We start from the raw sequence: 25,987 nt of genomic DNA, 5'->3' as shown, positions 1-25,987 counted from the left end.
TAGTTCTAGCTAATACATAATAACCTATTTGTAGTATGCTTGATCTGGCTGTCAACTTGCTATTTGGATTCCCCACATCTGACTTATAACCTATGATACATTCATTAAAATTGGCTATGAAAATTTATAATTTGACTTAATTTTTAGAAGTTTTATAAATGACCTGTTATGATGCCCATTTACCTTAGAAGTTCTGAAACTAGAATCTGCAATGTTTTCAGAAGCCTAACTTCTTTGATGAAAAAATCAAACACTGGTTGTATATGCTGTTTACAGTAGCAAAACCAAAGGAAAATGTATCAAAAATTTTCAATGACCAGAGTGTTACCCAAATAGTACATTAACACATGTGGCCAAGACTATTTGTGAAAGCTTTATGTGTGCCAAGAAACAAGTAGGGGAAAAGTGGCAGTTTTAAGAATTTTTTAAAGAAATTTTCCCAGGAGTAAGAATCATTATCAATTATTTTAGGATTTTGGGGGTGGTCAGTAGGATTCTAGAATCATTTTGTTCAACATTGACACCTTCTGGTAAGTGTATTAGTCAGAGATGCTGCATTATATTCTCTATTTTAAGTTAGAAATTATTGAACCAATGGAAATACTTGGACGAGGATCAATTTTTAAGAGTGTTATTTACAAATAGCACTGTATATAATTTTCTTTAAGAATTCAGGGCTGACAACTGACTTTTTTCCCCTCCAATTCCTAGGATTCCCCAGTGATCAGTTTGCTATTTTTTTCATGTAGAAGCACAAATAAAACCAATTTAACATATTGCTTAGAGCATGATTATAGAATTCATTTAAATTTGGTCTTTAAAAATGTTTAAATTATCATAAGGAGCTTATGTTATCATGGAGCTCAAGCCAAATCATTAAAATGTCTTGAGAAGACATCGCTCAATATATAAATACATGCTTTAAATGTTCACATTGCCTGCTGGCTATAAATGTGCGCATTCATATTGAGAAACTTAATTATCTAGCCACCCTACCCTTAATGGTGTTATTTCTCTGCAAATTTCGTATAAAAGAAAAGGCTAAGTCTCATCAATACTATGTCTTTCAATCTTGTATTGCTTTGCACAAACGTCACTCACATGGGGAGTTAGGCACGGTGCAGGGAGAAAGGGGTGAGACTTCAGCAATGCTTTCAGGAAAGCTCACCTTTCTGAGAGAGTAGATCTCACACTACCCGTTCTCATGAGCAGGCTCTGAACCTCGTGAGTGCCTGTGGTCAGTCCAGACAGAGAGCCATGATGGCTGAGGGGCAGGTCAATGGACTCAGAGCTCGTATGGAGGCTAGTCATGGACTGGTAACTCGGAGTGTCCTTGCTGCCGGCAGAGGAACTGCTCATATTGGCAGCCCACACAAGACCACCTGATGTGAAAGAGTGAACCGATGCTGGACTGGAGGCCAAGGAGTGACTTAAGCTTATAACATCTGTAGTTAAGTCTGAGGGTTTATTGAAGAGTGGGCTGCTGCTGCCACTTAGCCCTCCAGCACTGCCCATGCTGCCCGTACCAGACGACGGTGATTCCAGACTGCCTTGTCGCGCTAATGTGGTACTAGGGCTGGGCATTACTGAGGAGGATTTCACACCCTCCGTATTAGGTGCAGAGGCAGATTTGCCACCTGCCTTGGCACCAAACAACCTAAAAGAAAAACAAATAACAACTTCAGTTGTTCCAAGAAACTAATATCCACATTTAATATTTAGGGTTACAGTGCACAAGAGCCAAGTGTGCTGTGGTGTACTGAGCTACCAAGCACATCTTGTCTCTATGTTAAAGAACTTTATAGGCTTGGTTGTTTTATTAACTGAGTACTCAAAATCTCTCATATCCTCATGGTGAGGGTTAAGTCAGCTCTGGGTTGCTACCCGGGGCAAGGAGGAAGCAGGCAAAACAAAGACCAAGCATGAAAGTTCTGGGCTTTCACAATTTAAGCGATCATAAGAATCTTTCATGCAAATATTCTGATCATTCTTGAGGTTACCTATTTACAGAACCATTATAATGAAACAACTTCTACGCATTCGATATAGAACACTTAAATGAATTTTTTTCTTTTTTCTTTTTGACAGTTTATTCAGTATCTAAAAGGAATGCTTAAGGCAAGGTCTAGGAAGTTGCACTGAATATCTGGTGGCCTGGGTGCCTGTCAGGGAATAGTTGGTCAGAAACGATATTGGACATTGTTGGCAATATGTGAGTTTGTCCATATTTTCCCCTGGAAAGGCCAAAGGGTTTCGTGTCAGTTGCCAGGGCTCTTCAAATGCATATTTATAATAGACATGAAACACAGTTGGTGCTAAATTAAATATTGGAGTTTAGTTTAGAAAACATTTTAGTTTTGTAAATGAAGCAGATGATATAATCAAATTTATGTAAATATGGAAATAAAGTGATATGAAGTAATGGCATAATGATTACGGATTAAGTTTGCAATGAAATCCATATTTTCTACAGTGAAATATTTTATGACGAATATGAGAAATTGTTTCATAGGTAATGGGCCACAGGAGGGCACTATTTGCTTTTCCTTAAGCAATGCAAATATTTACTCTTGCTATAAGCTGTAATTTATTCTTTCCAATGAGGATCAACCTTTCAAAATGCCAGTTCTTCAGGATTAATATTTATATTGAGAATTGAACTTTCTAGAATTTAAAAAAATATCAAAGATTGCTAAATGTTTTAAGACCAATTATTTCCAAAATATCAAAGGCCTTGGTTTAGTTAGCAGAATAAAAGCAACATTAAAAGTACTGAGGTAATGAACTGTAAGTTATGCTCTATAATTTCACAGATGAGAAAGCAGACCCAGATAGGTAGAGCTTATTTGTTTCAAATTTTTAACTATATTTATTTTCCTGCCACTTAGGTTATTTAGAAACAGTTATATTTCTGAGAACTTCACCTATTTGATACCAGAGATCATATTGTTGCAGAAACCAATCATATGCTTACCAGAGTCCTGACAAAGAAAGCTGATGAAGAGCTAGAAAATAGCCTGTCATCCTATATCAAAATTCCAAATGTTTTCAAACCTTGCCAATCATATCATACCTTAATTTTCTTTAGTATGTCAAGATATGGTACTGTATGAATTTTCCCTATGTAATCTGTAATAAGAACACAGTATCATCTATATTATGACCATCGACTCATTAAGAACCAGCCATATCACAAAACATTGGAAGTCAATGCTGATAGTCATAAAGACTGACTGCTTTGATTGATGAAACTCTACTGAAATTTTACAAGCTATTACTTTGTTTTAATCATTATCCCTGAGTATTGCCATCTGATTTCAATTCTCTTACATATGCTGTTTGTATTACTAATACCCACAATGATAATGCAATTGCAAAGTTTGACCATTTCTCAAAAGGAGCACCACTTTTTTGCTACCTATGTATACGATCAGATTCTTAGAACTCTTTGGAAAGAGTTTAATCTTTTGCAAGATTCTAAGATATATGCATCTTAGAAAATGTGTATTTGGGATATATATATATATACACACACACACACACATATATATAAATGTTTGTATATAGTATATGTATGTGACATGTACATCCTATACTTTTTATGCATCATTTTATATATCCTTACCTTCGAAATGTAGGTGAAGCAATATCTGGATACTTGGATCCTGGCTGCCTGAGCCCTTGAGTGCCACAGGCACTGGCAGAGGTGGGGCTGGATTTAGGGGAACCTGACAAAGAAACACTCTCTGAATCTGAGACTGCTACTTTTTCTTTCTCCTTGTCTGTTTGGTTGACAGTGACAGGGCTTGAGCGCCCCGACCCAATCTTAGTTGGTTCTCTTAGTTTTGAGGTGGTGGCACCAGCTGACTTGCTGCTGACATTGGAGTCAATACTGCTGGTACTGGACCTGTGGCCACCTCGTCCAGGAATACCACTGGTGCTGGACTTTGAAGGGCGAGGCAAGCTGCGGTACTGTAGGGTGGTCTTGGAGCTCACATGCAGCACAACGTCATCTTGATTCTGTGAACCATCCAAACTGGTTTTCCTCCCTGCATTTGACTTCCCACCAATGGCGGCAGATTTGGGGATTTTGCCCAGTGTTGCTGAGCCGCTTGTTATCGTCGCTCCGCTGCTAGTGATCATAGTAGAAGACCCTACTCCACTTGGTTTCTTAAATCCAAATGAGCTGGTGGCAGTGGATCTTCCAATGCCTGAGGGGGGCTTTTTCCCCTCATCTCCACTGCTTTTCCCTGCATCTGAAGGAGACCTTTGTAGGGAGGATCCTTTCAGGGGAGTTTTCCCTTTCTCAGAAGCTTTGGCATCATCGGTTTTCCCTAATTAATGAGAAATACACAAATATGGGTCTGCATATTTTGGTGTCATGCCTCTTCCTAAAGTAATGTATAAAATGTGAATGTTTCTTTATATTACTTCAGCTCCTAAATGTGAACTACTTTAGATCTTGGAGTACAATCTAATGTATTGGGAGGACTGAGTGTGTAAGCACAAAAAAATTTTTAGCTGTCAGAGGAAATGTGATCAGAGATGGAGGAGATAAAATGAAAACAAGTACTAATGCTATCTGTTAATATCTCATGTCTTGCAATTCTCACGCTTTAAAAGGATAACACTTTACCTGATCAAGCAAAATATTAGAGAAATAAAATATAATACATTGAAATGATTATATCTGGATGACCTGTAACATCCATACTTCAGGTGGCTCTGTTTAATAAAAGTTAAATAACTGCTTAAAAAAAGTTAAGGGGGACAGAGAGTTAAAAAAAAAAAAAAGAAGGAAAAGGTGCGTTCTTTCAGAATTCTTTTACTCTTTTCTTTTAAAAAGTCTAATCCCAAACAGGATCTTAAATATCCAGCATCCTAACCCATTAAATTAGTATGACTACTTATGTCCCTCAGAGTTTGTGATGAAGCTCAGTGGCATAACTAACATAAATATTATAAATTTTCCTAATGAAGTTAGAACAGATGGAGGTGCACTGTTGATTTAGTAGCCTTATTTTATTTCTCCATGGCCATAAGTGATCACAACACACTAAGACACTCCAGATCTCCAAACTGTGAGGGAGGTCTCTAAAGCATGCCTAGATGGTCATATTCATGTGACCTTAGATGAAAAAAGTGTGTGAAATTTAGTTAAAATGTTTTTTAAGTATATGGAGAAGAATCTGATTTTAAAAGAGAGCTATTTTTAAAGAAAATAAGACTGAATTGAAACAATAAATTAAAGCACTTTTATGAAACAGCTGCCAAGTGCCGAGCCTACCAGGAGTCTTGAGTGCACTTGTCCCAGCTTTCTGTCTGGCTGGAGTCCCTCCCTGGGCGGATGTGCCTCTCCTCCAGGAACCCGTTTGAGAAACAGACAGGGACGCTTTCTGGCCGGTCTTCTCGGGGTCCTCAGGAAGTCCTGAGGAGCTACTCTTCCACTTGCTACCTCCATCGCCATGACTGTCAAAATCCTCTTCTGTTTTTTTCAGCTCTTCGGGACTGTCCCAGGTCTCATCTGCTGTGGAACGTTTCTCCGAATCCGTCTTCAGCTATGAAGAAAAATATTTCAGAAAAACTCTGTGCAGAAAAATCTATAAAGTGAATTAGGCACTGGAGATGCTCTCCCAGATAACTGGTTTAAAAAAAGCTGCACTGATTTATACGTCTTCAAAAGGATTCCTGAGATGATTCTATTTTTATCTATGTCTTCATTTAGGTTTCATTAATTTTAGCCACATAATTCTCACTTGCACAGATTAGAGAATGTCAGGATAAATATGTGCAGAAAAACCTAATTAAACACTCCAGAAAGGAAGGAATTTTCTGTGTCAAATGTAACAAGGAAAGGTAAGACAAGATAAAACTTAATTATTTAATGTCCATTCTTGACTTGCCATTAGTACATGAGAACTAGTAATTCATTTCAGGGATCAAAATAAAATTAATCAAGCACTATCCAAAGGTTGGCTGTTTGGAACAAATATATCAATATTAATAGGAAACACATGACAACATAGGTCTTTCTAGGTTAAATGATAAAAATTGGAAATACATATATGTAAGCTGCTTTCTATGATCAAAATTAGGCTGAGGTGCACATTGTTGCAAATCCTCAGGCTGTAGCTCTAGCAAAGACTAAGATAAAGACACTCTGGGGACCAGGGAAGCAAAATGAATCCTTCTCAGCTCTGGCTTAATCAGTTAATGCAATTATTTCAGGGTAGGAGGCTGTGCTACAGCTTAATCTAATACAAAATAATTTTGGGGAAGAAAGTAGCAGAAACAGTGGTAAAAGAAAGAGGGTGACTCCTACCTGAGTGTTCTTTCTGGAAGGGACAGTGATGTTGGAATAAGAGCTGACTGAAGACGTGGTGTTCAGGTCATCAGTGCTGATGTTATCCAGGGTGTCACTCAGGCCACTGCTCACAGAACTGCTGTCATCCCAGCTAAAAGCAAGACATACAGTAGTAATGAGTTCAACCCAGGACACACAGGGCAAGCCATTACATTTTCATAATACGTTGATCAGGTATTAGGAAGGCAATCTTTTTTTTTAATCTTACCATGAAATATTACTTATTTCCCACTTTGGGAAAATCATGGAAATTGAGTGCCTACCTGTGAAAAATCTTATCTGAAATTTAGAAAGAACCAGTGTCTACAGTAGATCCAAGTTCCAGGGGAACTTGTGGAATTAATGAAAACACTGATACAAGTATTGCACAATATCAGGAAAGAATAATATTCAACTGGCTTTTCTTTTTCTCCCTAAAAAAACAACCAGAAATTATAAGGCATGATTCATTCAACCTTTGTTGTAAAAATTTTTTAAAAAACCCTGTATTTTAGTCATAAACCAGAAGGTCATTTTTCATTCTTTTTTCCTACCCTAGTATCTCCTTCTAATCACTCACCAACCCTTAAATATTGAGATTCATTCAATCATGTCGTCAGAATTCTGAATAATATACAATATCCTCCTTTCTAACTTTCCTGCTTTTGGTCTTTTCTAGTACAACCTCAACTGATAAATCTGGGACAGTGATTAAAAATTCACATCTGGCCATGACACTACCCTGCTACTCTCTCAACATGTCTCCTTTCCCAAGCCCTAGATTCTCAAATAAAATATATTTGCTTCACAGGGTGCATGACAAAATCCACCTTTGGTATAAGAGAAATATCTGGAATTCTGAGCCTATTTTTTTTCATCTAACCAAGAATTATCCGGACTATATTAATACTTCTGTGTAGGCTAACAGACTCCTTCACTTAATCAGTGTGTTAGATGGTACAGAAATAATGTAGGATGAGCAGAGTCACCTGAAGGAGAGTGGGAACTCTGCTCTGCCAGGGGGTGAAACATAGTCCCTTTGTTTACTGACTGGCTCTCAATCAATTATGAAATATTATCACTTATCTGTGCTATGTTAAATGAATCTTTGCATATTAGACTCAGAAATAATATATAGGGAAAAGATAGTCTCATGAAACGGACAGGTTGCTGTAGATATCCTGTAAATAATCCAACACTGAAGAGTGTACTCATAAGGAAAGCATGAGCAAAACCCCAAAGGAGTGATGAATGTATTTTTGAGCTACACGATAAGTTAAAAATAATAGTGATGTATTCAGATCACACGATACTGACCAAAAAACTAATTATCAAGAAAAACTGAATTTATAGCACTATCACTAATGATAACCCTTCCTTGCGTATGTATTTTGCTTGAGATTTTATAACACCTCATGATTGCTAAAATATTCATAAATAAATGAGATTATTATCAATAACAATTATTTTTCAATGTCAGCAAAAATGTATTTTCTATCACTACAGCAAATATCTGTCATCTGTGGAATACCTTCTGTATATTTTATTTTGATAGTTTCTCACATCTGGAGCCATAAGATCCCAAAGTAGAATATAAAGGAATTCACACTTCCAGACTCCCGACAGACAGCAGCATAGGTTCTATCTACCATTTATGCCCACAGAATCACAAAGGAGAAAAACCATCTCTAGTGAACAAGGTAGCAGAATTGTTTGAGTCTTTTCCATCAGCTGGAAGAGTCATTCAGTTCTTCCCCATTAGCACTGGCAGATATCTGGCCTCTTATTCTAAGAGTCAGAGGTACCCACTGGTAGCAGAGTCAAGGTGTATGGTTTTCTAAGAGCCCAGTTCTCCAATCAGCCCCCAAATCCAAAGAGCCTTCTAACATGATGTAATTCCAAAGCAAATTCTGTATTTTGCAATTAAGAACCTCAATCAATACATTCATAATTCATAAAACATCATTCATTTCTTTATTATATTTTTTTAATGTTTTTATGTATTAAGTAATTCACATAATACCTTCTCACAGGAATATGTGCATATCAATTATAAAAAAATAAATATGCACTTGGATAACCACTAGTGTAAAATAAAACTCAGGCTCATTAACAAGAAAGATATCAAGTTAATGAGAAGATAAGCCACAGACTGGAAGAAATATTTACAAAATACATATTTAATAAAGTATTGCTACTCCAAAGACATAAAGAGTCTCAAAAACTCAACAATACAAACAAGTCAATTAAAATGGGCCAAAACTTAACAGACACCTCAGTTAAAATGATACACAGATGTGTATGAGCATATGAGCATATGAAGAGATACTAAAGACTGTGTTATTAGGAATTGCAAATTAAAACAATAGTTACCTATATACCTAGGATGGCTAAAATACAGAAAATGATGGCCAAATGCTGATGAGGATGTGAAATACTAAAACCCCTATTCACTGTTGGCAGGAAGAAAAAAGACATTTGGATAGCTTCTTATAAAAATAAACGTATCTACACTGTATGATCCAGCAACTGCACTCTTTGGTATTTCAGATGAGATAAAAATTCACATCCACACAAAACCTGAACAAAGACATTTATAGTAGCTTTATTCACAATTGCCAAAACTTGTAAGCAACCAAGAAGTCCTTCATTAGATAACCGGGCGAAGGAATATTATTCAGCATTCAAAAGAAATCATGTATCCAAATACAAAAAGACACAGAGGAAACTTAAATGCATGTTACTAAGTGAAGTAAGCCAATCTGAAAAGGCTACATACTATACTTCCAAACATAATATTCTGGAAAAGGCAGACTATGGAGATAAGATAGATAGATAGATAGATAGATAGATAGATAGATATCTATATCTATATATCTATATATATATTATATATGAAGCAGGGGCTTTCAGGGGTTGAGAGAGAAGGATAAAGAGGTGAAACATGAAAGATTTGTAAGGTAACAAGACTATTCCTGTGTTATACCAAAATGGCTGATACATATCCATACACATTTTTCCAAACTCATAGGACATACAGTATTCAGAGCAAATACTAGTGTAAACTTTCGAATTGGGGAAATAAGGATGTGTTCATGAAGGTTCATTAATTATAACAAACATATCACTCTGGTGGAAGATGTTGTTCTTGGGAAAGGCCCTGATGCATGAGGGTAAGGAGTACCTAGAAAAATCTCTTAACTGACTGCTCAAACTTAATAAAAGATTAAGACGAAGGAAGGAAGGAAGGGAGGGAGGGACGGACGGACGGACGGACAAGTCTTGTCCAAACAAGGCTTCCATGTGGTCTCAGTCTGCTTCTTTAGCTTAGATTTTACATCCTCTGTCTTGTGTTCTGCACTAAGACTTGGGACTGTGTGTGCTTCCAATCACTTCTGCTTTGAAGATCTGTCCCCGTCGGCTCTCTGACCAAGCCACACTTAGCTGCATGCCTCAGTTCAGGGGCTTGTCTTCTAGGAAGATGCTTACTCTCTCAGAAAGACTTAGGTGCCTCTTCTATACTGTCATGACACACATGTGTACCTCTTGGACTGGATTTAGCATATTGTTTTATAAAAAGAATGAACCATTAACCAATATATATGTTTCCTGAGCTCAGAATTATGAGGTTTTTTTTTTCTTTGAATCACTACTGGTGAGGGAAATGCATAACATTTCAGTGTTGAACAAAAGTCCAGAATTTTGTTGAGATTAAGCGAAAGGCAGTTACTGAGGTAATCTCTCATACTTAACACGAATTTTTAAGAAATATCTGTCATCCTATGTTCTATATTCAGAGTGGAATTAAACAGAAATGTAAAATTTCTAATGAGCATTTTTAGTGACTATTTTTCTGGTAGAAAGCTAGACATCAAAATTTCTACTAATAGCTTTTTACTGATATAAATCCTGCATCAATTAATATGAAGTTAAATGCTACAACTACTACTGTAATCATAGCATGTACTTTGTATTTGCTTAAAAAACATTTAATGTCTCAAATGAACACAATATACCTTTGTGGTTAAAATTACATACATGAATGATTCCAAAATGAGTCAAAAATTTTCACTCAATAGAAAACTGAAACATAATTATCTTAATAAACATAATAAAAGAACAAATTTCAAATTTAGTTTGTTGTAATTGAATAAAACCAATAAATTCATGGGGTTAAGGTCTTATATTTGACCTTTTTAGAGTTACACAGCTAATCTGCTAGTTCTGACTTTCCCATCTCAGTGTTTTGTGGAATGAAAATGAATCATTTCCATGAACCACTTTATACTATCTTACATTCTTCTAGCTCCTCAAACTGCTTTCCCTCTAAGATCTCAAACTCCAAAATCTCACTTTTGGCAATACTCTTCTATGTTTTCAGCACTCTAAAACTAGAGTGTTCTACTTTTTGTGTCCAGTTTTATTTTTTCTTTTAACTCCACTCATCGCTTACTAAATGATATGGGATTCAAAGATGTTGAAACCAAAAGATAGCCTGAGTGAAGGCTTAATCAGTACTCTATTAATAGTTCTCCTTCCTCCTTAATAGTCTTTTATATCAATCTTAATCCTGTGTTAATTCAAATGTATGTTTTACTCATTCATATTGTCTTAGTCCTTTTCTTTTTCTTTAACAAAATTCTTTTACAAAGAAAAAGGGTTGTGGCTTGGGAGGCTGAGGAGGAGGATCACAAGTTCAAAGCCAGCCTCAGCAATGGTGAGATGCTAATCAATTCAGTGGGACCCTGTCTCTAAATAAAATACAAAATAGGGCTGGAGATGGGGCTCAGTAGTTGAGTGTCTATGAGTTCAATCCAAGGAAGGAAGGAAAGAAGGAAGGAAGGAAGGAAGGAAGGAAGGAAGGAAGGAAGGGAGGGAGGGAGGGAGGAAGAAAGGAAGGAAGGAAGGAGGCAGGGAGGAAGGAAGGAAGGAAGGAAGGAAGGAAGGAAGGAAGGAAAGAGGCAGGGAGGAAGGAAGGAAGGAAGGAAGGAAGGAAGGAAGGAAGGGAGGGAGGGAGGGAGGGAGGGAGGGGGTTTATTTAGCTCATAGTTCTGGGGATTCAAGAACAAGGTACTGGCATCAGTCTAGCACTGGTGAGGGATTCTGGCCACACCACAACATGGCAGATGATATTACTGGGTGGGTGAGTGCAGAGGAAGAGATCACATGGCAATCAAGAAAGCCAGAGAGACTCAGGGGCCAGGCTTACTCTTTGTATAACAATTTGTTACCATGGGGTTAGGTGGAGTCCCATGAGAACTACATTAATCTCTCCCTCCGATAGCCCACTCCAGTGACCTAATCATTTTCCACTAGGTTCCACTACCTCTATACCATCACAGTGAAGACTGAAATCATCCCAGAGACTCTGGGAGCTTCAGTCAAATGATACCCAAACCACAGCATACATTTAAGAAGATAGCAAGAAAGTCAATTAATTATAACGAACAAATGCTTAGAGATTTAAGTTACTTAACTCCAGATAATTTCTCTGGACTGCTCAGAAATTCTAACTTATATGAAAGTAATTCTCTTCCAAAGGCACAGTTTTAATTTCTCTCCTTCTTCCTCTTGATTCCAAGATTTTCTCACTAAAACTGTCATCAAATTACTTTAAAATATTTCAATAACATCCATGAATTGAATGATTGCTCTCCTTTAAATATATTATATAATCTCCCCCAAACTCTATAATGCAGGCATTATTATTATTACCTTCATTTTAAATCTCAGGATGAAGAGGCTCAGGTCAGTTAAGTCACATGTCAAGATCTAATGATGGCAGAGATGGGATCTGAACCCAGGAATTCTGACACTAAAGCTTGGTTAGCACTATGCTGCCCTGCCTTCTTAAAATATGTCAATGATAAGCATTTATATTTAGGCTCTTAGCTTCACCTGAGTCTTCCTAGTCCTTTACTTATTTCCTTTTCTTTGGGATTTCTTTACATCTGTCAGTATTCTGAACTTATCTTAGTTTTAGTCAGCTTTTTTGCTGTTGTGACTAAAGGATCTGACCAGAACAATTATAGAGGAGGAGAAATTTATTTGAGGGCTCATGGTTTCAGAGGTCTCAATCCACAGACAACTGACTTTATTCCTCAGGTCTCCAGGTGTGGCAGAACACCATGTAGCAAGAGTGTGGTGAAGGGAAACAATTCACATAGTGATCAGGAAGTGCAGAGAGAGACTCTACTTAACAGATACAAATATATACCCAAAGCCATGCCCTAATTCCCACTTCCTCTAGCTACACCCTACCACTTCAGTTATCACTCAGTTAATCCCTACTGGGGATTAATATACTGATTGGGTTAAGACTCTCACAACCCAATCATTTCACTTCAGAACCATCTTGTATTGTGTCACACGTGAACTTTTGGGAGATGCCTCACATACAAATCATAACAATCTTCTTAAAACATTTTAGAAATTCTTCCTTGTGAATTGCCCACCTTCCACAATTTTACCATCACCTTCATGATTATGATACCCACATTCACATCTCTAATCCAGAATGCTCTCCTGAATACAAAATCAGCATTCTCTGCCTTATTTGGACAGGTTTTCAAGGATGTGCTGTCAACATCTCAAATGTACTCTATTTAATTAATATCATTTCTCTTCAAAAATTCTTCTCCCTTTTCATTAATTGGCATTACCTGCCAATCCTTCTGCCTTAGTACATTACTCTTCTGTTTCTTCTCAGCACCATTATCAGGATCTTTAGTCTTCAATATTATTCAGCTTGGTGGGGAATACGCCTCCATTTTATTCCACATTCTCATTTCTACACTTGGCCCTCATTCCATAAAACCTATTAGTCAGCAATAAACATAAGCTCCTCTCCTTGAACAGCTCAATGTTTACTGGGGAGGAAAACAGTTTCAAGAATGATTATAACAGGAATTGGTGTTATAATGGAAGTGAGAGTAAATATTGGCAAGACAGAGTCAATATTATTTCTTTGAAGAGTTGACAAATTTCTTCCTAATAGAAATATTACAGCACTGACCAGAAGACCAACTACTATGCTAATTAGTAGCATTGCCACCTGTTATAATCATTCATTTTCTTGTGCATTTTCTATCTTCTTGGTTATAGTACAAATTACTCAAAATAAGGAACTTGCTTTATCTCTATAGTCCTAGCATATAACATAGTGTCTGTTATTGAACAGATGACTAAGATATGTTTGTTAAATAAATAAAGCAGTTTTGCGTTTGAAAACACTGCTTCTATTAAGTGATCTTAAATTGGATTAAGTCCAATAATAAACACAGTATTGAAGAAAAAAATTGTTTGAGTTTGGCTTTTTTTTTTTTTTTTTGCTAAGCAAACTTGAAGGAACAAATTTTGATTAATGACAGCATTATTTTCCCAATCTTCAAGTTTTATGACCTTGACTTTGGTTTCTTCTTTGGTTTTATAAACATCGGATTTCTCCCTAGTTGGGATGCAATTAATCCTGCTTGTTATGGCATAGTTAATTAAGTTGAAAAAATCTTCAGAGAGAATATTTTTTACTGAAAAATTATTAACATAATTAGCTTTAAGTTCTCAAATCTCATCAAAATATTTTTTCATCCTTTCATTTTTAATTGCATTAAGATAGGATAAGAATTGTGGACTACATTCTCTATAAAAAGGCAGCTCTTCATCCCTGCCAACTCTTCATCTCTGCCAAGTCCGAAATGAATATTTGACTAAATTTTCCCTTAACAATTCATGACCCCTCCATAAATTCAATTCTGTGGATCTTATCCACATACCTTACATTAAGGCATTGTATTGTTTCCTGTTTTGAAATACTCTGAATCAAGCTATTAAGAATATTCACACACCAGTCTTTGCATGGACATGTTTCTTGGGTAAATACCTAAAAGTGCAGGTGGTGGGTGAATGGAAGAAAATGTAAACTCTTTTCCAAAGTGTTCATATAACTTCACATTCTTTTTAAAAATATTTTTCTTAGTTGTAGTTGGACACAATACCTTTATTTTATTCATTTATTTCTATGTGGTGCTGAGGATTGAACCTAGTGCCCCACATGTTCTAGGCAAGGGCGCCATTGCTGAGCCACCACCCCAGCCCCTAACTTCACATTCTTAACCTAAGACAATTTTAGTTGTTCCATAGCCTTGTCAATTCTTGGTACTGTCAGTTTTTGTAATATTAGCCAATCTACTTGTATGTCATTATGATGTTAATTTGCATTTCCCTGATAACTAAGGATGCTGAACAATGGTTTATGTGTTTATAACTTTCTGGTGACATGTATGTTCAAAATTTTTACTGGGTTATCTTATTGTTGAGTCATAATATTTTTCTGCATATTTTGTATACAGATTCTTTTCAGATACATCTAATGCAGATATTTTCTCTCAGTCTGGCTGAAAAATGAAGTGTATAATTTTGATAAAGTGGAAGAATTGTTAATAGTTCACAATGTAGTTTTTCCTACAAAATCACTGTCTTGCCTAAGGTTGCAAAGATTTTTCTCCAATGGTTTCTAGAAGAATTATATTTTAGTTGTAGCTTTTACATTTAGGTATATGATAAAATTTGAAATGGGAGTACACAAGTTTTCTAATGTATAGATACATATTTTATTCAAAATCTTTTGATGAAAGGATTATTCTTTTCTTTATCTTGGCACATATACCATTAAAAACTATTTGATCATATAGGTGTGGGTCTATTTCAAGATTCTCTCTTCTGTTCCAATGATCTACATGTGCATCTTCTTTGATAAATATCACACTCTCTTGACCCTGTATCTTTAGATTATGTCTTGAAATTTGGTAATATACATCAACTAGATTTATACTTAACTTCTTTTGAAAAATTGCTTTAGCTATTTAGGCCTTTATATTTCCATTTCAATTTTAGAATCAGCTTCTCAGCTTCTATGGAAAGCCTGGTGGTGTTTGACTAGTATTACAATGAATCTAGAGATTCAAGTAAAAAAATATTAATATCTTAATAATTTTGAGTTGCTCAATCTGGAAACAAGAAGTATCTCTCCATGTATTTTGACCTTTATTTTCTTTCAGTAATAATTCCTGAATATATCATGTTTTTTTGGTCATCTGTCATAAATGACAAATTTAAAATTTTCATGTTTCAACTTTTTATTGCTAGTATGTAAGATACCAGTGAATTTTGAATCTTGGCTTTCTATGATACATTCTTGTTGAATTCACTAATTGATATTATTTTCTTTTTCTTCTCTTTTTTTGGTGCTAGTGCTAGGGATTGAAGCTCTCATTTTAAAATCAGTTCCTTTGTCATTTCTTCATGCAATTTTTTCATGTCAACTGTAAAAAAAGACAGTTTTACATTTTCTTGGTAATGCGTGTGTTCATTCTGATATACTTAAATATTAAAGCATCATCAAGATGCTGGGGCAGTGGTGCATGCTGCCTGGAATTCCAGCAGCTCGGGAAGCTGAGGCAGGAGGATCATGAGTTCAAAGCCAGCCTCAGCATAAGTGAGATGCTAAGCAACTCAGTGAGACCCTGTCTCTAAATTAAAAACAAAATAGGGCTGAGGATGTGAGTCCAATCTAGAATAAATGTCTCTTACTCATAACTAACAAAAAGATGTTTTTCCCATGTAATGATTAACACTGTCTTAATATTTAAGTCCAGAAAGAAAATTCAAGAAATAATGGATACTATAATATCAAGGAAACAGAAGAACAAATAAAAAACTTGATTTAGATTTTCAGTGAAAGTTCTTGAGAAAATTCATAGTATGGGAAAATATAAAATGAAGATTTATATCACAATTTAAATTAAATTCCAAATGACTTCAGAATGAAAAGTAGAAGACTATCTTGGGAAATATATATATTTCTTTTCTCTAGACAAGGAAGAATTTTCAAATAATAAAAGCAATGAAGAGCATCATAAAGAAACCAACTAGACTTTAAAAAACATGTTTTACTTTCTGTTGGAAATGTGATCTGAAAGTGAAAGATAAAATGCATAAAAGGTTTCTATTGCACCTAAAATGCAAGAGAAAATATTTAAAATTCTTACTGTCTGGAGCTCCAAGTAGTAAGAATAATACTAAGTGTCTACAGAAAAAAGGTAAAGAATATTAATATAGTATGCACAAAGAAAACTTTCAAAAATTCCAAAATCATATGAATAAATTTAGTTTCATTAATAGGTAAAGGTGCTAGCTAATAAACAATTAACACATGCAGATTCTTACTAGTGACTAGATATTATTTATGAGCATTTTCTAGTAACTGAATTAATTTTTACAACAACCTAACAAGTTTAGCATTGCTGTTATCTTCAGATGATAGAGGAGGAGACTGAGACTCCTAGAAGTCAAATAACCCACCCAATTTCTCACTCATAGTAAATAATGAGTTTTTAACCATATTTCTACAGATACAGAGTACAGTTAGTTAACCACAACAATAAAAATGCTAATGGTGATATAGCAATTTTAACCCATTGGATTAGTAAAGATTATCCCAAGGGTTTACAGTATTACTTGATATTGCCAAGGCTCATATGATAGAGATACTGGTAGAAACATATCTTGTATAATGTTTTGAGGTTATTTCACAATATCTTATCAAATGTCTTAAAACTACTTGAAAATTTGACCTTGGAGTCTATTCTAAATAAATATTTAGACTTGAGAACTAAGATTTATTTACAAAGATCTTCATCCCATCCCAGCATTATTATTATTTTTTTTTTAGCAACTAAAAGGAATGAATCACTGATGCATGCAACAACCTGGCTAAATTTCGAATTTGTTAAGTGAATGAAGGCAGACTGAATATGCTATATACTGTACAATTCTATTTATGTGATTTATTTAAAAAAGGAAAAACTAGAGAATTAAGGACACCTAGTGAAGGTCAGTGATAAGGAGTGAAGGAGTGAAGGTTTGTGGTGGTGGTCACATGGCTTGCTGCATAGATTACAACACAGAAGAGTACAAATTTTATAGAATGTCAAGGAAAAAAAGTAAACATTTAGGCAGATTACTATTTGAATATACACTAGATCAGTAGCTATTCTAAAAAGAAAATGATTGTTGTAGCATGCTTTTTTAGATTGTTGGTGTTCAGTATCTCAGTGGGGCTAATTTCAGTTATCTGGTGATGCATTTCTAGCTCTGTAGCCCACATTTACCTCTGGATTCACCCTTAGAGACAAACATGCTTGAAAAGAAGTGTGTTATAGATTCAACTTATTTATTTTTTTCTGTTTTTTAATGATTAGGAATTGTGAAATATTAATTAAATAAAGGTATAAAAATTTTGCAGGCTTAAAGGTGATTTCAGAGGAAAATGCCACTCTAGAGAAAAATTCTATTGTAGAGAAATAATCTTTTAGCACACTCCTATTTTTTGGTGTAGGAGCACTTTATATGGCAGGTATTCGAGTCGGCCTTTTTGATATTTCATATCACTGAGTCAACTGTCCTACTTAATCATGAACAAAAGAGAAATTCTGTTAAAAATAACATTCCTATACTTCAGACACTCAACACTAACTTCAGTCTCAATCTGCTACTCTATTCAATTTTTTCATTAATGAAATCAAGGAACAGGCTTACTACTGATTCCCTCCTGGTGTACTCTGCTCCAACACTAATCCAATTACAACCATGACAATGTTTCTACTCACATGACATTTTTGATTTCTACAGAAGTACCTACTAGGTCCTAACCTTTGAATGGGCATTTTTTTTTGTTTTACTAAAAATTAAAATAAGACATAGTTATATAAACATGTTTCTGTACTTTGTTGATGCTGTGATATACTGTATTGTTATTTAGAAAAGAAAACATGGCTATGGATGTTATAATATTTGTCAACACCTGAGTATTCTTAGGTAAATGTTATTGAAACAGATATGAAACAAGAGCCTGAGGTAAAGTAAACAGCATTTTGCTCTTCCTTCAGGTATCAGCATGTGTCTCCTCCCCATTCATTAGGATCCCTGTGGATACACAACTTTCTCAAGATGGTCTTTCATGGACATCCTATTTGAAAATTAAGATTCCCTGTCTATACACCACATACTCCCTATCTTCTTACTACAGCATTTCCCTTAGAAATTGCTATCATACAACATACTACATACTTAATTACTTTATCCCTTTTATTGTCAACCAATATGACAATCCGTGAAAGTTGGAAATGTTTACATACTGGGTGCAAAACCCTTGATCACAATAGATATTCACTAAGCACTTACTTTAATAAATCAATAAGAAATGACCACCTGCCCACATGATTTTTAATGCTGACAGTAGTTACCTAATTGGATTTTAAATCACCAAGCATGAGTAGAATATTATGCACTGCTTTATATTTCTGAATGCTGCGCCTGCCTACATCTCAGTCCTCTGGACACCATTGATTCATTGGCAGGTCTTAAACCAGGTCCTAATTCCTTACCTACTCCATTCCTACTCTGAGTACTAAAATTAAAATCAAATGTTCTTATTTTCATTTTTGAGCACCTCAAAAAGATAAATTTATTAAGCAAATTCATCATTTTTCTAATCATATTTGCTAAATATTTATTAAAATAAAAAATAACCACTTCATCAAACAAAATATAAGGTAACATTAGCTATTTATGAAATAATTTTGTAAAAACTCATGGATGTGCTTCTTGTTTTTAAGAGAAAAGTGTATAACATTTGTACAACAAAATAAAGGCATCAGTTTGAAGAATCCTATCATATACTCCAGGATAGGTTTTCCCCCATTGTTTATCAGTATTACTTAACTAACACCCATAAAGAGACACACATATCTTCTAAAATATTTTTTAGACATAATGACCTTTGCAATAATAGTAAAAATACTGAGAATTAATTGTCTAGACTTTGAGTTTTTGTATCAAAATATTAAATAAATGATTTTCTCTTTAAAACTAAATGAGCACAAAAACCACTGTATCCTACACTACTTTTTAAATTTTTTTTTTTATCAGCAAACACAATACACCACCTGTCAAGTTTGAGCATTGCAACCACTGAAGTGTAAACTCTATATTACTTCAGGGTCATTGATAGAAAGCAATGTAGTGTTATTTCAGGAAAGATTTATTCAGCATTTCCCTGGAAAAAAAATATTTTATTACCATGAAAAAAAGACTAGGTCATTAGAAGGAATTTTTGAACTGAATAATCCTAAGTACAAATAATTAGTCATAAACAAAAGGATCTTATGTTAAATAAATACATTTCAACCTTTAAAATTTGTATGATTTCTATTGTGGTTCAAATAAAATTTCTTCCACCTTTGAAGGTGTTTCCTCCTGCCACTGCTCAGTATTTATTCAACTGGATGGAGATAACAACTGGTGCAGACTCCAGTTGAAACATCACTTCCTCTGTGAATCCTTCCATGATTTCCAAGAAAATTTTAATTCTTCCACATCTGTGTTCATTGCAACTGTGCTTCCATTATGCTGTAATTTATCTGCTTACAGAGCTGTTTCATTCTTAAGATTGTGACTGAGGGCAAGGACAGTGGCTTCTCCCTCACAGTCTCCCTGCTCACCTTGATTGTGGTTTAATGCATCTCTTTAATGATCTGGTTTTGCACAGTCACAAACTACAGCCATCAGCTGTGATTCATTTACTCATTCTAATAACAAATGTTTAAGTAATTATGGATTATGGTAAAAATAAAGGGGATAGAAGTGACAGGAAAATCAATGAGACAGAGGGAGCGAGTGAGCGAGGACTCTGGATGAATAAAAACCTGTTTCATTGAGGTGGTCATTTAAAAATAGCATTAAGTAGATGAACAAAGGGTGAAGACAAGCCCTCTGTGAAAGAGGGAGAGGAAAGAACAATACAAGAAGAGGAAACATCAAGTGTAAAACCCAGATCAAAAATCAAGTGAGCAGTAGTGGGACTAGTGCAGTAGACAACAGAAAAGGTGTACATTTCAAGATGGAAAATGTAAGTAGGGCCAGTCCTTGAAGAATTTTATGGACAACAGTAAAGAACTGGAGTTTCATGCAAGTACAATTAGGCAGTAAAATGAACTAAGCACACTTAAAAGTTTTTATTATTATTGTTATTTATTATTAAACTTATTATTATTTTACAGTACTAAGGACTGAACCCATGTTACTTTATTGCTGAGCTACATCCCTGGCCCTTTTTCAAAATTTGAGACAGGGTCTCACTAAATTACTAAAGCTGCCCTGGAACCTGTTATCCTCTTGCCTCAGTCTCCCAAGTTGCTGGGAGAACAGGCATGTGTTAGCCTGGTGTGGGTGTTAGTATCATGCACATATTAGAGATAAGTAAGAATGGAAGTGGGGATTGTAAGGAACAGACTAGTGTGACATTTTCAGTTTCTGATAAAGAATTACAAGTAAATTAAGGAAGGCAGTTTCAAGATACATTCTGAAGTAAACACAGTAGTGTTTGCTCTTGGTGGGAATGTGGGAAAGAGAAAAAAGGATTCTAATTAACCTCTTCCATTGGAAAAGCAAGAAATAATCCATCAAGAGGACTCAAACCATAATCCTAATCTGGAGTTAACTTTGAACTTGGTACTATTACTTGGTACTATTACTAGAAGCCTAAGTGAGATTACTGTACCATAGTTTAAGAGTGTCCTTGGTAAACCCAAAATTCAAATACACAGAAAGTTAAAGTCTTCCCATTTCATTCTTTTTAGTACATAATGCTCTCAGTTTATCTATGAAATATTAATATAGACTAACATTAATTCTATGTGGATTCTGTGTAAGGAGAACAATCAATAAACTGTGCACTGACCTTTTCATTTCCTTTTATTTTCAGTAAAAAACAAATGATGAAGATTTACAGTTATTCTATTGTAGCATCAGATAGGGACAGATAAACAAAATGAAAAGTCCTCATTCTTTATAAAAAGAAGCCCTAGGTAGACTTGATAAAATGTAATAAATAATGTTAGTTTAAAATTGATTTATGCAGTCAGGCATATTTTTATATTTTAATGATATCTGAGGCAGAGAAAAATCATCTTTTTTATTATATGAACTGAAATAATAAGCCTGATAAAATAATGTTATTAATTCATTTAAACATATTACTGGAACAGTATCATAGTAGTGTATTAAGGTTATTTCAATGCTCATTTTTATGATGATATTATATGGTTGAAATATGCAAAAGTTTATTTAAAAGTCTTTGTGATAAACTAAGAATATATGACACAGATGAAAGTTAATTCAAGGATCTACAAGGACTACTATCTCATATCTTTTTATAACTTATACAGCTTCAAAAGTCAATATATGTTCATTCTTGAAAATTGAGTAGTCTAGTAATACATAAAAATGGCAAAGCAAATAATCTATAATTCTAGCCAGTAATAAAAGACTTAAGGACTTATGCACAGTCATTTTTTGGACGTTTTACACATATTCATGTAAATTTACCTGGTTGAGATCTATCTGATTATACTACGTGTATATAGAGTATTCATTCACTTTATATTATAATGATTTTAACAACTGTAAGTTGCTGTAAATAATTTATAAATGAATATACAATCACTTCATATGCACTAGTATATTTTTATAAAAGTATAAATCTATAACCATTTGTATTTTAAGACATACAAAATATTTTATAATTTTCTATTATAAATAATGCAATGAATATCTTTGCATATAATATTAAATTATGTTCATGATTATTTTCCTAGAGTAAATTCTTAGAAGAATCAATGATTCATTTGAAACATAAATATCAGAAACTCTGAAACATAGCAGATACAATTTAACATCTGAAGAACACAGGTCATTTTATATCCTGCCAGCCTAGCTGCATGAGAGTACCAATCTAAAAATCCCCGGATGCTCTCAGGTAGTATGATTTTCTTTAGTTTACAAACACTTAACATGCGAAAATAATTGCTAATTGTAGTTTTAAGTTACATTTACCAAATTGGGAGGATGAGTTTTCCATTGTTTTATTAGCTATTTTCATTCCATAAATTGTCTATGTCCTTAACATGTTTTGCAATGGACTTCAAATAATCTGTAATTTATTTTTATATGTTAAAATGTTTTAATATTTCCTGGAACTATTCTGTTTCTACACTTATTTTTATGACATCTTTATGTAAAATTTTAAAAATGCTTTAAACAACTCTATTAATTTTTAAAATTTTATCTTATAGTATCTTCTCCCAGGGAATTTTGCACATATTAATTGATTTATCCTCTTTTTATTTTTTTATATTGCATTCTGTGGTAAGGTGAGAAACTCTATTTTCTTTGATTTTATAGATGGTGAATTCCTCAGAGTCCACTTATTGATGCTTCCTTTCTTATTTATTATTATGATTTATTTATAAAGTCTTAATATATGATATGTAGGCTTTTTTTAGTGATCAGCAACTGTAGTATCTGATGTATCTGTTAATTTTCTTACAGTAATATCATGCTACTCTAAAAATTATACTGATGCTGAGAGTTTTTTTTTAAAGACCAACTATAACTTATAATGTAAACATACATACATATATGTATATATGTATGATGTACACATATATACATGTGTATATATGCTTAATTAAGAACTTAAGCCATTGAAAATCTTTCTCAAAAATTGTAAAAATTATCTATTATTCTAAACCATGATCACCAAGCATGTTTTTTTCATTTATTAATTTATAAAACATTACTGAATGGCATCATATGGAAAGCAAAGAATATAGAAGTCATCAGGATAGTATAGAGATACAATTTTGATCTTAATTTAGAAAACATACAATGTTCAGTTTTGAGAATTCACAGACTATTGTTTGGATATCTGAACATTTAGTTACAGGCATCCTACTTAATAGCAATCATTGCTATTAAGCCTCAGCTAAATTATCTTCCCTCTCGAAAACCCTCCTTCTTGTTTGAAATACGTTTGGCATTAGCTATCTCTTTCAGAAGAACAGAAGTGCCCAAATTACTATAATTTTAAGGTTGAATGAAAAGGGAAACATTATATAGAAATAAAAGAGCTTAGATAAAGCTCAACAACTTAGCTACAACTCAGGATGTTCGACTGTGAACAAGGTCGAAGACAGAAATCTGTTTTGCTTTATCTTCTTGAAACAGCATACATTCAAGCAGTAAGAATGCAATAAAACATGTTTATTTTTAAGAGTTAAATACTAACACTGAAGAAATATTTTTTGCTCTAAGATACAAAATATGTTGTATTATAAAACATTCCAGATGCTTCCATTTTAAAACATTTAGAACATTGCCTTAGTAAAGAATACTCCTCTGAAAAGCCACTCCCTTGAATGAATATGTCTAGGAGAAGGTGAAAGATAGTTCAGAATTAGAGAGACATTCGCCAAGAAATTCATATCCCCCTACTGAAGAACAACAGATGGCAGCAGTAACAATGAAAACTTGCAGCAGATCCTGTCTGGCACAATTTCGAAACGGCCATTTATATTTTCTAGCACAAACAGCCTACTGCTGTCTCCTTATATTGTATGCATGGATATGGAAGAAAAGAAAAATGCAAGAAAGCACATAAATCGTCTTAACAGAGGAACAAGATTAAGTCTGAAAAGTGGGTTGAGCTGACACAACCCAGGCGCCTTCGTTTTCTGACATTTCACCATCAGTGTCTGATTGCTGATTCTTGGCTAAGCTATCTTCAGGTCTAACACATGGCCAGCTGCTCCCTAGCCACTGCTTTACATCTCACATGCTGGTCTCCATTCTGAACCCTGTTTAGTAACTTCCATGTAGTTTGTGCTCCTTGTCAGAAAAGGATTTCAGTCCCTAGATTGTTATTGCTACCCAGGACCTTCTTACACCTTGGGCAGACAGACCAGAGTTAGGGCATGAACAGGGCAGAAGAAAAGCAAGCGAGAGAGGTCACTGAGTCCTAGTACAAGCAGCAGTTAGGGGATTTATAGGAGATGAAAAAGTTCAGAACCTAAACAGAAGAGATTGGATACCCAATAACAAAAAGAACTTTGACAAATGGGGCAGCCATTCCTTCCTCTCAAATAAAGAGCTTTTATTTCACGAGAGCAGAAATCAATTTCCCAGGATTTGGTGAGGGCAAACAGAAGAGCCTGCCAGAAAGAAAGATGTAAAGACTTAGGGAAAAGCAGCTCCCCTTCCGGTACTTTCTAACATCTATGAAATTATTCCATGCTCCTCTTAGAGAGAGAATGAGGTTTCATTTTATAAGCATAGGGGACGTCAGGTAATTGGTTTGGACCTACCTATGAGGTACCAACTCATAAGACTGTCCTGGAGAACTGAAACTTTATCTCTTTACCAAATACTGAATCTACTACCATGTGATTTAGCTTCAGGCATACAAGATATTGAATACTCTTCTCAGGCTGATATGAGTCAAGATGTTTAATCAGAAGATGGGTTTTATTAGTTGGGTTCATTCTAAGCCTGTGGCATCTTCTATATTCATTCTTATACTCTGGCTTCTTTTTAGGGCTACCACTAACCTCTGTAGCCAATAAATTTGTATATGTTTAGCCCTTCATATTCCTGAGTTCTGAATCCATAGATTCAACCAAATGTACATTGAAAATATTTTTTGGGAAAAAAAACCTGCACCTGTATTAATCATGTATAGACTTCTTCTCTTGTCATTATCATCTAACTATTATAGCATATCAATTATTTACAAAGCATTTACTTGTATTAAATATTATAAATTATCTAGAGATGATATAAAGTACTATTATGTACTTTATTATTATGGAGTACTATTATGGAAGCATCTGCCCAAGAAAAAAAATTTATATTTCTCTAAATATTGCCTTATTTCAATCTATATCCAACTGCTCACCAAGTTCAATCAGATCTGCATTATCTCCGTCTGCATCTCTTCATCTCCACTGCTACTAGTTTCACCATTTCCCAGTAGGCTCTTGCTCTAATATCCTAATTGGAATCTCTGCTTCTGCTCTGGGTTGCCAACGCAGACTTCAAAGAGCCACAATAATTTCTGAAAAATCTCATCATGGTATAAAGACTCATCAAACTCTGTTTTTTTGCCTGGCTTGACCTAGTTCCCCATTGCCTCCCTACAGAGTCACATTGAGCCACTTAGCACTTCTTCAGATGTTCTCCTAATTTTATGAATCCATACATTCTTAACTGCATTTCTCTAAATATACATTTTTTCAGACTAACTCTTACATGTCTTTAGAAATCATCTTTCCTCAAAAATCTTCAAACACCCAGTGTCTAATATGACCTCCCTCTGTATTTTATGACTATCCAATTCAAACATTCATAATCCTCATTACAGGACTTCTCTCACCAAATTGTTTTTGCTTATTTTACTTACCTGTTTTTCATTAGAACGTGATCTACCTGCTGGTAGTTATGAACAGATTTTTTTTAGTGTTGTCTACAAAAATTTTATAAATATGTTCAAATATATGTTGAAATTAACAAGTAGATTTACATAAGACTGAAATATTTCATTTTTGGAGCACTAAAAAATCTTAACCCTCCTGATCATTTCTTGCCCTTATGAAAATAATTGAAAAAAGTTGTAGCAATCTGGTAACGTTTTTTCACTTCAAATATCAATACACAAAAGACTGGTTGGGTTCCAGTAAAAATTCAAATGAG

General features: G+C 34.5%; 1 protein-coding gene across 4 annotated transcripts in view; it reads right to left on the bottom strand.

Annotated features, from left to right (window-relative positions):
- Nav3 (neuron navigator 3) overlaps nt 1–25,987 on the bottom strand; it is a 339,367-nt gene that overhangs the window by 80,265 nt on the left and 233,115 nt on the right. For all 4 annotated transcript variants that reach the window (XM_076853137.1, XM_076853139.1, XM_076853138.1 and 1 more), the window contains 4 exons: nt 6,323–6,455; nt 5,288–5,558; nt 3,626–4,334; nt 1,169–1,657 (listed from right to left, as the gene is read on the bottom strand). In XM_076853137.1, coding sequence (XP_076709252.1) covers nt 1,169–1,657; nt 3,626–4,334; nt 5,288–5,558; nt 6,323–6,455 — 1,602 coding nt within the window. The remainder of the gene's footprint in view (nt 1–1,168; nt 1,658–3,625; nt 4,335–5,287; nt 5,559–6,322; nt 6,456–25,987) is intronic.

The sequence above is a fragment of the Callospermophilus lateralis genome, chromosome 4 (genome assembly GCF_048772815.1).
Source record: "Callospermophilus lateralis isolate mCalLat2 chromosome 4, mCalLat2.hap1, whole genome shotgun sequence".
Taxonomy (NCBI): Eukaryota; Metazoa; Chordata; class Mammalia; order Rodentia; family Sciuridae; genus Callospermophilus; species Callospermophilus lateralis.
Note: the sequence above shows the minus strand (reverse complement) of the source record. Positions and strands in the feature narration are given on the sequence as shown.